At 47.7% G+C, this 14596-nt stretch overlaps 1 protein-coding gene across 21 annotated transcripts in view; it reads right to left on the bottom strand.

The window, feature by feature from the left end:
- AFAP1 (actin filament associated protein 1) overlaps positions 1-14596 on the bottom strand; it is a 142051-nt gene that overhangs the window by 65111 nt on the left and 62344 nt on the right. For all 21 annotated transcript variants that reach the window (XM_072737595.1, XM_072737591.1, XM_072737587.1 and 18 more), the window contains one exon: positions 4099-4207. In XM_072737595.1, the coding sequence (XP_072593696.1) occupies positions 4099-4207 (109 nt within the window). The remainder of the gene's footprint in view (positions 1-4098; positions 4208-14596) is intronic.

Raw genomic sequence — 14596 nt, forward strand, 5'->3', positions numbered from 1 at the left:
CCAGCATCTTCGGTGTTGCCTAGCAGGTGAGGGGTCATGGATAGATGGGGTTGCAGTTTGCCCTTGTGGATTTCAGAGTCCCTGAGCTCCACCACTTCAAGCCCGGCTGCTCTTTGGGACTGCTGAACCACCCACAGGTGCAGTTCCCATGGCCTCCAATAGCTGCCATGATTGTGTGAAGTCCAGCCCCCAGAAAGAAGCTTCTGTTCCATGTCACAGTGGCTCTGCTTCTCTGATCACGCCCTGTTCTAGATGGTAACAGAAGCCTGATGGCAGGCAGGCTCCTCTAGGTGAAGCTCAATGCAGGCCTTCAGGATTTCAGAGCTCAGCTACAGAAAAACTGCTTTTGGCTCTTGGATACTCTAGCAGCATCTAAATGCTTTGTCATGGGCACCTCAGCTGCCCAACGCGGCTCTCGGTCACCTGTCCCACCACGGAGCATCTGAGCAGGCTGCATCCATTGGGCCCATAAGCCATAAATACTAGGTGCGAGCTAGGAGCTCAGGTACACATGACCCTGTGCCTATTGCTTGGGCTTCTTCTCCTAACACAGACTCCTCAGCATGGCCTAACAGTTTGGTTGGATGGCCAAGACTGGAGAGGAACTGGCCACAAGCAGGGTAGGCAGAAGGGACTTGAATGGACCTCCCAGATGGGCTCAGAAAGTGAAGTTCACATACCAGCTGAGCTCTTAGCAAAGCCTCAGCAGATCTTCACAACTGGCTCCCTAAGGTAGCCTGTCACATAGACATCAGGAAGCTCCTTTCCCCCAGATTCTCATCCAAATGGAATCACGTACATGGCTGTGGTGCAAGGAAGGATCTCCACTCAGCAGAGTTAGTGCCTCCTGGACCTTCTGGGTGATCTGCCTGCACATGACACTGTCCCTTGGGGTGTCAGCCAGCTACCTAGTAACTGGCTCACTCCCATCACAGGAGGGTTAACAGTGCATTTTCACCAGAAGAGATCACTCCCTGCCACGGTGCTCCTGCCAAAAGCACAGTCTTGCAGAATGCTCTATTCACCAGCATGGCACCCCAGCATTGCTTCTGACCAGAGAACTCATGTTACAGTGAATGAAGTCCAAGCTATGGGTCTGTGCTCATGAGCTCCACTGGTCTTGGCATGCCCCATTACCTGAAGCAGCTGACCCAACAGACCAGTGGAATTCCTTTGGAATATTCAGTTCCAGGTCTACCTTGACTGGCCACCCCTGGGGAACTCAGGGTACTAGCTTCCAGAATACCTTCTAGCAGTATATGCTCTGCCTCAGTGGGGCTCTTTCACCCATGGCCAGGGCTCACAGGTCTGGGAATCCAGGGCTGAGAATGGTAGTGGCTCCTCTCACTAGAACCCCAGGGATCCACTGACAAAATTTCTGCCTCCTTTCCTTGAAATTTTGGCTATTAGCCCATAGGTCTTAGTTTCTAAGGGCAGAATATTCCCTCCAAAGGACGCAGTAATCGCTCTATTAACCTAGAAGGGGAGTGAATAGGCAAAGAGAGGGTTAAGGGCAGTGGCTGTGGTGACCAGTCATGGCCACACTGGGGTGAAAGGGCAGTCCCTGGAGTAGCCCTCATTACTTCCATGTCCCAGGAGTGAACCATCCAAAGCAGCCAGACCTTTCAGGAAGGAAAGATGAGTCATTTTATTGAGTGATCGACCAAGGTGTTTGCCGGAGACAATGGGAACATGAAGGAAGTTATAAATATACATTATGACCATTGACCAATTGTAGAAATGAGGACGGGACTAGTTACGCATGAGTCTTTGTTCTGACTCTAATATCTGTGTACATGTAAACAAGTTCTCCTCCTCCCTTCCCTTTCCCTCCCATCCAACAGCAGCTGGCCGTGGATCTCAACATTCAAGCTACAACATTCTCTCCAAGGGGGGAGTATGACCCTGCTGGAAGAGAACAGGTGTCACCCCCAAGTCAGTAAAGGGACTTTCTATCCCCTTGGGCAGTTAGGGAGTTTTCCATGATACAGGCAATAGTTGAATTATGCTAACCTGCACCGTGATGCTGCTCTTGTCTTCACTTGGAAATTCAATGTGCTTAAAAGAGATGTGCTTGGACACCAAATGGACACGGGAGAAATGGTGGCTTTACACCATACCAACTTGGCACAGTTGAATGACATTTCCCCAGATTCCCTTCCATGGATGGTTCTGGGTCAGGGCTGGCCACAGGAGAGATTTGTGAGCAGTCTATAAGGCAGGAGGGGAGCCACCACCAGTACACGCTAAGGGTTGGCTCAAGTGTCAGGTGCCACTGCAAGCTCACACCTGCTGTCACAGGCTGGCCAGCTCTCTGCTGAATCCACAGATCCTGAATCTCCCACAGGCCCTCTCCCTCATCTTCTGAGGCCCGGCCAGGCATGTGCCACTCTGCAGAGGTGCCTTCCAGCCTGTCCTGCAACACAGGCTACTCCATTGTTTCCATGGCTGCATCAGGTCTTCCTATTATGGACCCTTTATTCCTCTGCTGGAACTACACCTGAGAATGGGTTCAACAGAGCTGTCTCCACATCCCTAAGTAACCCACCTGGATAGCATCTCCCTGCATCATTCCTCAGGAGGCGAGGGGAAGAGGAGACAGAAGGGGGGCCCTTGCCACCAGCTGCCCACCCCAGACACCTGGTTAAGGGAGCCTCAGCGGGCTGTCCCCACTGACTTACTGTCCCGAGCCTGTGTCCTTCTGTTACCCTGTCTTCTGGATTAGGTTTGACAAACGCTGCGTTTAGTTCCCATTGGCAACTAAGGGATGGCTTCTCTGAACAACAGGACAGGACATGTCACTGAGGTTGGGCCTCTCAGACTGCAATTGTTCTTGGTTTCTAGCCTTGCAACTATGTTGGTGGGAGGGGAAGGATGGTAGGAGCAGGCTAGAGCCAGATATTCCCAGCAGTGGGAAATACCCTCGTGGAAAAGCTTGTTTTCCTGGACTCCCTGCTGTGAGAAGCAAAGGAAGCCAGTGAGGTTCTGAATGACACCAAGCCGCTTCAGGTTTTGTGTTTTCTGATGAATCAACTGACTTCTGAAATGGTGGACACTTTAGAAATTACATGAGTGCATTGTCCACGGATGGTTTTTAAATAACAGAAAAGAAAACATTTGACTTAGAGAACTCAGAACCCAGCACGTCCTAACCCCCATACCAGAACCATCCCTTTCCCTCTCTGAATGTGACTGCTATGAAAACCAGCAAACAGGTCTCCCTGCCCTTGAGGAGCCATCGGTCCTGCTCACTGGGCCCACGTGCAAAAAGCACATGCAGGGAGGCCCTCCAGGAACACGCCAGGGACACTGTACTGCAGCACCTCCACTTGTCAGCTGCCAGGAAAGACAGAGGCCAGAGACCTCGGGCGATAGGAGGACCGCCCTGGGAGCTGGCGCGCACTGCCATAGAAGACAGATGATGGGCCACCACGTGCCATGAATATTAATGTGCCCAAAGCCTCGTGACTAAAATGAACAAATCCACTCAACTTCCCATTTTATCTTTTATGAGCAAAGCAATGTTCCCTCGACCACGGGGACTTGGATATCCTCCCTCCACTTCATCATGAGATAACAGCTCCCCTGTCTGACATCGAGGGAGGAATGAAGCCAGTGATCGAAAACCAAACCACCGAGGTGTTTGTGAGGGAAGACCAGAGCCGTGACAGGACAACTCTAGCTCGGCAAGAAGGTTCTAGTAGAACTTGTATGAAAATAAGAAGAGACAGGCTGGTTTTGTATCCAGGCTCCTTCGGCCTTCTGGGCATGAGGAAGCAGATTCAGGCCACACCCCAGGCACGGGGTGCTACAAACACACGCCATGCACCTCTCCACCTTATGACCTAAGGGGACACATTTCACCGAGACCTGTGACCACTCAGCCACAAGGTCTACCTGACATGAGTCAGAGAAAGACAACCATCCAAATTTCCACAAGCACCTCTAAGGCACTGCAGGCTTTCAGAGTCCTTTCTGTATCAGGCCCCTATGTCCCCGGTATCTTGTACCACCCGGTTCCCCTCCATACCCAGAGAGTAGGCCACACTCTTCACAGTCCCCCACATCAAGAGGCTGGCAGGCAGACGCAATACTCACTTGACGTGATGTATTCCGGAGCTTTCCCAGGGCTCAGTGGTACTGCTTCCTCGTAGTAACCTTCCGGGAGAGAGGATGTTGGTAGCGGTGGCGGCCCACTGTCAGGTGGCTAAGGAGAAGAAGGAAGAAACACCACAGATATCAGAACCATGAATAGAAAGTCTGCCGTATGGACTAGCAGGTGTTGACCGGAATTATCCATTTTCCTTTGTAAAGTCCATGGCAAAAAAGAACAGTGACCCACAAAGAGGTTCTGGGTTCATTCAGTTCCTGACTGGTCTCTACTGCTTCCCTGCCCATGTCCACTCCCAGCCCAGAGCCTGGCCACACGTCACTCAGCCCACACTGGCTCACCTGTAGCCAGCAGCTGTGAGTGCCCTGGCACACCCTTCTTCTGGGGCAGGGGCTAACTTATAGCCCTCTCTTGGACCCTCCCCAGGGCAGAGGTGGAGGTCTGTCCCCCCAGTGCTGGCCCTCCCACACCCCCCAGGACCCATACCACTGCACGGGGGCCCTGGGGCATGGCAACTGTCCAGATTCACTGGTGCTCATCACCATGTTGCACCAGGTGAGCAGTGGCTACATAAAGGAACAAGGCTTGCCCACGATTGCACCATCTTCCCAACACAGGCCAGGGAAACTTTTCAAAAATTATAAAAGGAAATCCCCTCTGAGCTACTCTCTAAAAGAAACTTCTCTTGAGAAGGACAATCTGCTTGTGGCAAAAACCAATCACATTACAGTGTCCTCTCAGATGCTCGGACCGAGGCACTGGGATTTTGAAGCTTGAGGACACAGAAGAGTTGTCAGGACCGTCCAAACGTCAAGCCCCAGCTGAAGCCCTCCTCTCTTCGCACATGTTCCTGATGACCCGCGCACACCGACCTCTCCTCCTCCCATGAACACCTAGGAGCTTGGTGCTTCTATCACTCACTGGCCCTCACATCAACTGCAAGGTAAGAAGGGATGGACAGGGAAAGCCAGCATACCTGCTACCTGCCTGGCACTATCCTGGCACTTCTGTCTCAGCTACAGGCGGATTACTTGGTACTCCTTCATAGTAGACTACCTTTCCTTACACATCACGGACACAGAAAGTGCGTCTCCAGGTCTCTAACAACCTCCTCAAAACCAGGGGCTGGTAAATGACAGAGCTGGCTTCTCTAACACCAGGTCGGTCCACTAAACACCTTTTATATTCATATTCACTTTCTTCCTTTTGTAACCAGCTCACATAACCTACATTCCATAAACAAATTGGACAGACATCACTGAGAAAAGAATAGAACAGCAACCCCAAACTGAAGATCTACCAAGTTAAGTTTCCAAGCAGAACACTGTTCCAAGGAAATAAGGGTTTATACCCATATAAACTCTCTAGAAAGTGAAACAACTCAGCTCTGAATCCAAGAAGCCCTTTGTGAATGACTAATCACCCTGTGTGCATCCAGCCCGCTCCTTCATCCTGCCAGATGAAGGGTCATTTATTTACACAATTTCTCCATCTACTGGAGCCTGATTATCTCCGCTCCACCCCTAGGCCTGTGCCCTAGACCAAATAACCCCTGACCCTTCGCACGCCTTCCTCAAGGCTGCCTTCTCGACTGCCGTCATTCTGTGGTCGTACCCTGGATGGTACCCAACTCCTTCATATCCTCCCGAAGAGGCAGTGCTTAAAGCGGAACCTGATACACTGTGCTCAGCCCCAGGCAAGGTCTGAACAGGAGCCCATGCCCGGGTTAAAATCTCTGCTTGTTGCTTTTGGAAAAGAGCTGCCCGATTCACTGAGTGTCTTTATTCATGAAACAGAGAGTGTTTCAACTTCCCCTTGGTATGTCGAAACAGTCAAATTATTCATGTCCTGGGAAAGCATTACGAATAGCTGAATCAGACAAATGTTTGTGAAACAGCACACACTCCCCTTCCTTGGGCTACAAGAAATGCAAAGGTGCACAGGGTGAAGCGCTTGCTCCCAAGCTGCTGGGCTTTCCCAGGAGGCTCTCAGACCCTGTGTTTGGCACAGCTTTTCAACGGGTATGCCTTGGATCCTATAGTTCTATTTTTGGAAACACAGGCCGAGAGGTCAACTGGTCAGGTGAGCAAAAATGCACAAAGACATTTCAATAAATGACTGTTTAGCAAAATCTAAAAACAACGTAAATCTTCACTGAGAGAAGGTGTGCGGACACATTCCTGCACAGTGAAAGAGCAGTGCTTAAGCATTTCAGTCATTTGCATGAAAACCCCCCACTAGACACCGTTAAGTGAGAGAAAACAGGTTCACTATGAGCCCTTGATAGAAATGTGTTTAGGCTTACATATGTATAAAGACAGGAGGTCATCCACCAAAATGTTAACAAGTGGATGCATATCTCTGGCTTGGCTCTTTTACTTAATATTTATCATTTTTAAAGTGTAAAAATTTATCATTTTTAAAATTAGAAAAAAATTAAACTATTTTTGCTTTGAAGTAATACTCCTCAAAAACTAATTCTTACAGAGGAACACCCTCTGTCTCTAGAAGGGACCACACTCCACTCCCAAATACCATTTCCCTTGAAATTCTGGGTTTTAGATCCTTAGGCAGAAGAATTATGACTTGTGAAGAGCAAGTTGGGGAGAGGCTAAAAAGACATACCCAAACTGTTAGTACCATTGCTTTCAGAGGAGATGCTTCTTTCTGATACTTCCCCATAGGTAAGAATTTACTGAAATCACCAGTAACAGGAGTTTTAAAAAAAGCAGAAAAGAGGGAAGGCAGATTTCCAAAAGGGATCATGGAAAATAAGAGAAACCAGAGGAGGGGCAGGAAGCAAGAGTATAGCACAGAGATGACAAAGCTTGATTCCCTGCATGCACTGCATATGGGGCCAGCTCCGACCTGGGACCGAGCGACACCCCCTAACTCTGGGCGCTGATGTCCTCCCTTCTGAATGAGGGTGCCTCTGACATCCTTCCGAGGTCTGAGATTCTCGCTCCAGTGTTCTTATCATGTGGCAGGTCAGCAGGCCACAATGTCAACTTGACCAGTCTCAAGACTTCAGTGAGAGTTGATATCGCCTCTGGCCAGGGCAGGAGCCGAGGCATCCCTTCTACCGATGACACTGCACACCAGCGTCGCACCACCCCCACTGGGTTGTGCAACTCTCCTTCAATTCCAGAAGATACCCAGTCTGCGCACAGAGCCTGACCTCCATCCTGCTCCCATCACCCCTGTTTCCTGAACAGGCTCCCACAAAACACTCCAACCACCACAGCCTCTGAGGAGACTTGAGAAGCAACGTGAGAACCTGTCTTTCCTGAGGAAGGGCTACCGGTGGCTCAGCTGTGCTCTAGAAATAAACGATAGGAACGGCCCAGCACCAGTAACCAGGCAAGGTCAAATGCGTGGAAACATTTCTTCCACAGATGAGGCCGTCAGCAGAAGTTACTCTGTAGTTTAGGGACTGTCACCTGCCTTAAGGAAAGCTTCTCCTCCTGGGGTCCATGTCTCACTAAGAGAAGCCCAAGCTTCTAGGAATACAAGCTATGGGCTGCTTGGCCATCATTTAAATCCCATCTTTTTAGAAAAAAAAAAAGCGCCCATTATTATTTGCCTTTGCCAATTTAAAGGAGAAGCCTGGCCAAGAACGATTTTCCGACTGATAACGATAAATGTTACATTTATATAATTGTATGGCAGAAACATAACTGTCGTATATTATTTCAGTGGTATAACAACGAAATCTACCACTTACTATTTGTCTGCCATGTATCACTGTTCTGGGATCCTCTATACAGATCTTCTCCTGTTCAGAAATTAACACTGAGATGTAGGCATTTTGATTATGATTTTACAAATGAGGGAGCTGAGGCCCAGGAGGTGAGACCCCAAGGGGGCCACATGTGCACAGAGCTAACTGCTGGAGGAGCTGAAAGTCCACCCGAGCAGCCTGGGTACTGATTAGGAGGCTGGGGAATAGTACACACTGCGTTTCTATGTCATGACCGTATCCTACAGCACCTGCTGCTGTCCCTCCTGTCCCTGCTGCTGCGCCTGCTGCTGTGCCTGCTGCTGTGCCTTTTTGCTATGCCTGATGCACCTTGCTGCTATGCCTGCTGCTGCACCCCCTACTGCCCCTGCTGTGGGGCCAGTTGCACCTGCTGTGGTGCCTGCTGCTGCATCTACTGTACTTGGTGCTGCACCTGCTGTTGTGCCAGTTGCACCTGCTGCTGTCCCTCCCGCTGCCCCTGCTGCTGCGCCTGCTGCTGTGCCTGCTGCTGTGCCTTTTTGCTATGCCTGCTACACCCTGCTGCTGTGCCTGCTGCTGCACCTCCTACTGCCCCTGCTGCCAGGCCAGTTGCACCTGCTGCAGTGCCCATTGTACCTGCCATAGGAAGGAGCCAAACAGCCCGTTGAACCCACTGGTCCAACCACAGTGCATTCATGTCATCTATTGCCATTCTCTCCTTCTCATCAGAAAAGCAGACATTCCTCATGCCCTGTGCTCCTCATGGCTCCTTCTCTATCCCTCCACTGCTCCCCCACCACTTTCCCCTCCTCCCCAGTCCATTACTCAGCCTCTGCACCAGAAACCCCAATAAACTGATAAGAGCCTTCATCTAGCAGAGCAAACTATCAGCCTAGAATCTGGAATCCCTTTCTGACTCGGATTCTGTCTACATGGTGGGCATCCAGACTGTTACAGTGATTAAATTCCATTAAGAATAACAGAATCTGAACTAAGAAAATCAGAGTCCAAGGTCTAGTTCTGTGCCACAAGTAACACAAGTACTTTAGAAGCACACAGGGCACCCATGCAGGAATCTAAATCTCCTATGAGGCAGGGCATCTGTATGAAGGTGTCCACACTGCTGAGCACACCTGGGGAGTGGGTAACAGAATTTTACAGCCTCAGCTGCAAAAGGGGCTCGATCGTAACAGCGTGATTCTGAGTACTTTTCCTAGCAAAATAAAAGTTTTTATCCAAATGACACCCTGTTCCGTTCTGCTCACTATTGAACTTGCATTCCACGTAGCACATGAGCACGCAGCAGGCATTGGACCATGCTGGGAAGCTTCCTCTGGCTTCATGCAGGCAGGCAAAGAGTGGAAGCCCCATGGGGCTGGACCGGGTCATCTTCCCAGCCTCCACCAGCAGGAAGGCATCCACAGGGAAGGCCAACAGCCCAATGGGAGTGTAAACAGGATACGTATCTGGAGGGCAGCCACAGATTAAACTTTTAAAAGATGCCACAGGAATTACATATGAGACTCAACTCCTCAGAAAGACAAGTGATTCATGTTCGCTCAAAGGACCACATCAGATTTCACCAGGAAACAAACGGTTTTCTTGTTTTAAATCTTGGACTTTTGTCTCCATTATGCAACTGGAAAAATACTTAATTTTGTCAAATAATCTCAAAGAGCCTCATAATCTCATCTGTCAGATAGAACAAAGTCACTGTGAAAGTGCTTTTAGGAGGCCTAAGTGCAGGCAGCAGGCAAGGTGGGGAGAGCTGGGACAGTATGCTTACAGTTCTGGGGACAGAGGGAGGAAGCAGAGTGGGGGCTGGGTGGGGAAGGGAGAGTTCATGGGGACAGAGTTTCAGTTGGGGAAGACGGAACAGTTCTGGCGATGGAGGGTGGGTGTGGCTGCACAGCACTCTGAAAGTACTTACTGCCACCAAACTCAACATTTAACAGTAGTTAAAATCATATAACTTATGTTATGAATATTTTAACCCAATTATAAAAGACCCTTCATAATTATTTGCTGACATAATAAGTGATCACATTTACATAAACTCTGGCCCTAAGATATCAAAGACTTAGTTGTTTTCCCATACCCCATCCAGACACCATATAAAGACACCCTGCTACTAAATTATTGAATAAAAATATTTCTAAATGGCTTGATTGGATAGCATACAAATGTAGAGTCTCAGGAGGGGTCCACCTTGCTCTTTTCTCTCAGCTGTAAAGATCTGAGAGCCCCTGGTCTGGGCTCAATGCTGTTCTGAGAAGGGGAGAAAAGAGGACGATGGGTGCCATAGGCATCTGGCCCCCTGGGGAATGACTACTCAAGCATGGGCTTGGCCTGCAACAACGTCCAACTGGTGGGATCCGTTTCCAAGGGAGGCAGCCACTTATCACACATGCCCCACACCCTTGCTGCACACAGAATACAGCCATTGGGTAGCTGCACACTCTTGGTGTGAAACAAAACAAACCTCTTTCCAGACAAGCTTTTTTAAACAAATGCATATCTTGGCCTACTCCAGTCTCCTGTTGGAAAGCAAGGGAGCTCAACCAGACTGTCAAACATGTTGCATACCATGCTTGTGATTTCGAGGATTTAGGAGAAGTTCTGAACACATATGCAGCACACAGCCCCACACTCTCACAAGCCCTTGCAAAGCTCTGTTGGCCACGCTAAAGGGTCAGCAGGTCTCATGGGACACCCTCAGCTGTCACCATGTTTACTCCCAGGCCCAGACAGAGAAAAAATGCTCCAATGTTCCCTTTGTGTGGAAGCATCATCAGCGTTATAAGGTTGACTTTTGGAAGTGCTCTCTGACCTTGCCAAGCTGTCCTCATTTTCCACTGCACAACGCAAGGTACACAAAGAACCTTGAAACAAACACTGTCTCCAACAGGTGAACATTTAGTTTAATTGAAAGAATGTTAGGGCAGACTGGGTGGCTCAGCGGTTTAGCACCACCTTCAGCCCAGGGCATGGTCCTGGAGACCCGGGATCGAGTCCCACATTGGGCTCCCTGCATGGAGCCTGATTCTCCCTCTGCCTGTGTCTCTGCCTCTCTCTCTCTGTGTGTCTCTCATGAATAAATAAAATCTATTAAAAAAAAAAAAAGAATGTTGAAATGAGGCCCTGCTGTTAGATCAGTGAGTGTAATGTCTCAGTTATGCAAGACTAACAAATCTTAGGGATCCCCTGGGGAAGAGGAATGGCAGGGGAAGGTTAGTGGTAGTTGCATGAAACCCCACTGGGCACTAAAAGGGAAGAAGGTCAAAGATAACTCATCCTCTAGAGTCTGAAATGCAAATCTGTGTGATAAGAGGCAGCCCTCTTTTTATCACGTGCCACAGAAGAGATAACAAAGGAAGAGTGGCTCGAATGGAGACTGCCTGGTGGGAGTACCATAAATCTTATACTGAAACACATCCTTCAACCATCCTTAGTGATGTTGAAGGTAATTCCCACAGGCCCCTCACGATTGGCCCCTGCGGCATGGCAGTTTCACTGGCAGATCCTTGCCCAAATCCTATTGCCCAGCACACAGAGCTGTGTGCCCAGCTCCAGGCTGCCCATGTCTTCCTTTGTACGTCCTAACCTGTGGCACAGCCGCCTGGACATTCCATCTCTGGCCCAGCACACACTAATTCTCCTAAAAGTCAACTTGTCACAAGCCAATTCACCAGCTGCAAAGTGAATATACTGAATATATCGCCTTGCTGATATAATAAATTCACTGAATAATGAATTCACTAAAAACTATCAGAAAAATACAGTAGAGCCATCTTAACTAGTTTCTGCTTCCCTGATTTGCTGAAGTGACAGATATTCTTCATGCACTCTGCAAAATGCCCTGACGGATGTCTGTAAAATGGTAAACATTCATAGTCATCGATAGGCTTCCCTCCAGAATGTCCCATACAAAGAGTCCTCTCAACTGAGCTATGCAGTTGTGACCAAGGGTCGGCTTGGCTCTGTAAATGCGTATACTTATGACTATAGTTACTTATGTTAATTTGATTAGCTATTACATAAATAAACCAGTGAAGTAATGAGTGCAAAAGGAGAGGTGGTAACTCTGAGATGATTCTCTATAGAAAGCTTCAGTCAAGGGGCGCCTGGCTGGCTCAGTCAGTAGAGCATGTGATTCTTCATCTCGGGGTCATGAGTTCAAGCCCCACGTTGTGTAAAAATTACTTAAAAATAAAATATTAAAAAAAAAAAAAGAAAAAAGAGTGGCGCCAGGGTGGCTCAGTCAGTTAAATGTCTGCTTTTAGCTCAGGTCATGATCTTGGGTCCTGGGTAGAGTTCCGTGTCGGGCTCCCTACTCAGCAGGGAATCTACTTCTCCTTCTTTCTCTGCCCCTCCCCTTGCTCATGCTCTCTCTCTCAAATAAATAAATAAAATCTAGAAAAGAAGAAAAGAAAAGAAAAGAAAAGAAAAGAAAAGAAAAGAAAAGAAGAAAAAAAAGAAAAGAAAGAAAGAAAAGAAAAGAAAAAAAAGAAAAGAAAAGAAAAGAAAAGAAAAGAAAAGAAAAGAAAGCCTTGGTCAAGGCAAACCACAAAGGAAGAAAAGAAAACCATCCAATTGGGGTGGGCATGTCAACTAGGAAAGAACAGCATAGCACTTGAAGCTCCAGGAGGTCCAAGCTCAGGCTGGCTCATGAGTGTCTACATTTTATTCTACTTTAAGGAAACAAAAACTGGAAATAACTAACTGCCACAGGTATAGGTTATGCAGGGAAGACGAGCAGAATTCGGTGCAAAGCCCCATTCTTAAGGAACACAGCTACTAGCCCCACATCAAAATCCCAGGGGCTTCAGGGACAGAAAAGCTCCCTAGATACCCATGTGTTAGGCACCAGTAGGGAGAAATTACCTATTGGTCAGACTCCTACACCAAAATTATTTGTTTAAACTTAAAATGTTTAGCACCTATGCACACATTTTTTAGAAATTCTCACTTTAACCAATACTTTTGGCTAACCAAGTACCATCAGTAAGAGAGCTTCTCATGTTCCTTAGAATAATCTATCATATTGCAGCCAAAGGCAGGGATGGAGCACAAGCCAGGCAGGGCGAAAGACAAGGACGAGAGAGAGAGAGAGAGCGCGAGAGAGAATGCAAGAGAGAGAGAACAAATAAGTGAGTAAACAGCAAACTATATTTGAGGAAAAATCGATGGAAATGGTTTGACTATTCAGTGGTCAAAAATGGTGGAAAGGGCAGCCCCGGTGGCTCAGCAGTTTAGCGCTGCCTTCGGCCCAAGCTGTGATCCTGCAGACCCAGGATCAAGTCCCATGTCTAGCTCCCTGGATGGAGCTTGCTTCTCCCTCTGCTTGTGTCTCTACCTCTCTCTCCCTGTGTCTCTCATGAATAAATAACAAAATTCTTTTAAAAAATGGTGGAAAACATTGGCTATTTGATGTGTATGCCTCGTCTGAAATTGGCATTGAAAGTGTCAGTCCCTCCATCTGACCTGGACCGCATGAGACATGTGTCTCTGTCCAGACCGGATACGTGGATGGCACTTCACACAGCACTGGAGGGTCCATGTTCACAGAAACCTCCTGCTCTGGTGGCTGCCCCTAGATGTTTGCAGCCTGGAAACCCCTTTCCTGATCTGAACTATGGGATGCGGTGCCCTGAGATGGTGGGCAGGCTCAGGCCTCAGACAAACTTAGGAGGGAAAGCATGGGTGAAAAAAATAAAACTCAGAAAAGAGAGACTTTTTGGATGGCTCAGTCAGTAAAGCATCTGCCTTCGGATCAGGTCACAATCTCAGGGTCCTGGGATACAGACCCGCACTGGATCCCTGTTCAACAGGGAGTCTGCTTCTCACTCTCTCTTGGCCTCTGCCCCCACCCTCACTGCTTCTCGTGTGCTTGCACTCTCTCTCTCTCTAATAAATAAAATCTTAAAAAAAAAAATGACCCAAAAATGAATGAACTGCTACCCACTTATACAGCTCTTTCTCTTTCAAACAAATGACGTTTATGAGGATTAAGTGTGGACAAACACTTCTGGCCCACACTTTTGCATTATATCTAAAAAAGAAAAAACAAAGGACACAGGAAAAATGAAAGCCAATTAAGTCACAGTTTCTACAACAAACAGAATGAATTTTAAAAAAAGGAAAATAATTTAAAAGTTTATAAAAAGGGAGAAATAGCTAACATATGGTATTAAAAAGATAAAAACAGCATATAAAAATCATTCATTCAATAGGTTCTCAGTTATGGCAAGATTAAATGTATAAAACAACAGACAAACAGTGCAAACTATACATGCAATTTAAAACAGAGAAATAGTGAGCCACACAGGTAATTTAAATTTTCCTAATGGCCATAGAAATAAATGAAATTGATTTTATTATTATATGTGTCTTCTCTAACTCAGTAACTCATCATGCTAGCAATGTGATAATTACTAAGGAGATGTTCACATCCTTTTCCTCATCCCAAGCCTTGCAACCCAGCATACATGTGGCATTCACAGCACATCTTGATTCGGACTTGAGGCCCCTGGGCCCCTGCCCCGACTCAGCACAGGTGAAGGAAGTTGGCGGCTCTCCCAGGAAGAAAGAAACATAGATGACTTTTATTTATTTTTAGGGTTTTTCCCCCAATTTTCTATAGTGATCTTAATGAAAACGCAGCACCTAAGGCCCCATGCAGACCTAGTGGATCAAAAGGTTCATTTTTACAAGATCCCTAGGGATTCACAGAATGTGAAAGCTGGGGAAGCAGTGCTCTATATAGT

This window comes from Vulpes vulpes, chromosome 14, assembly GCF_048418805.1.
Source record: "Vulpes vulpes isolate BD-2025 chromosome 14, VulVul3, whole genome shotgun sequence".
NCBI classification, from domain to species: domain Eukaryota; kingdom Metazoa; phylum Chordata; class Mammalia; order Carnivora; family Canidae; genus Vulpes; species Vulpes vulpes.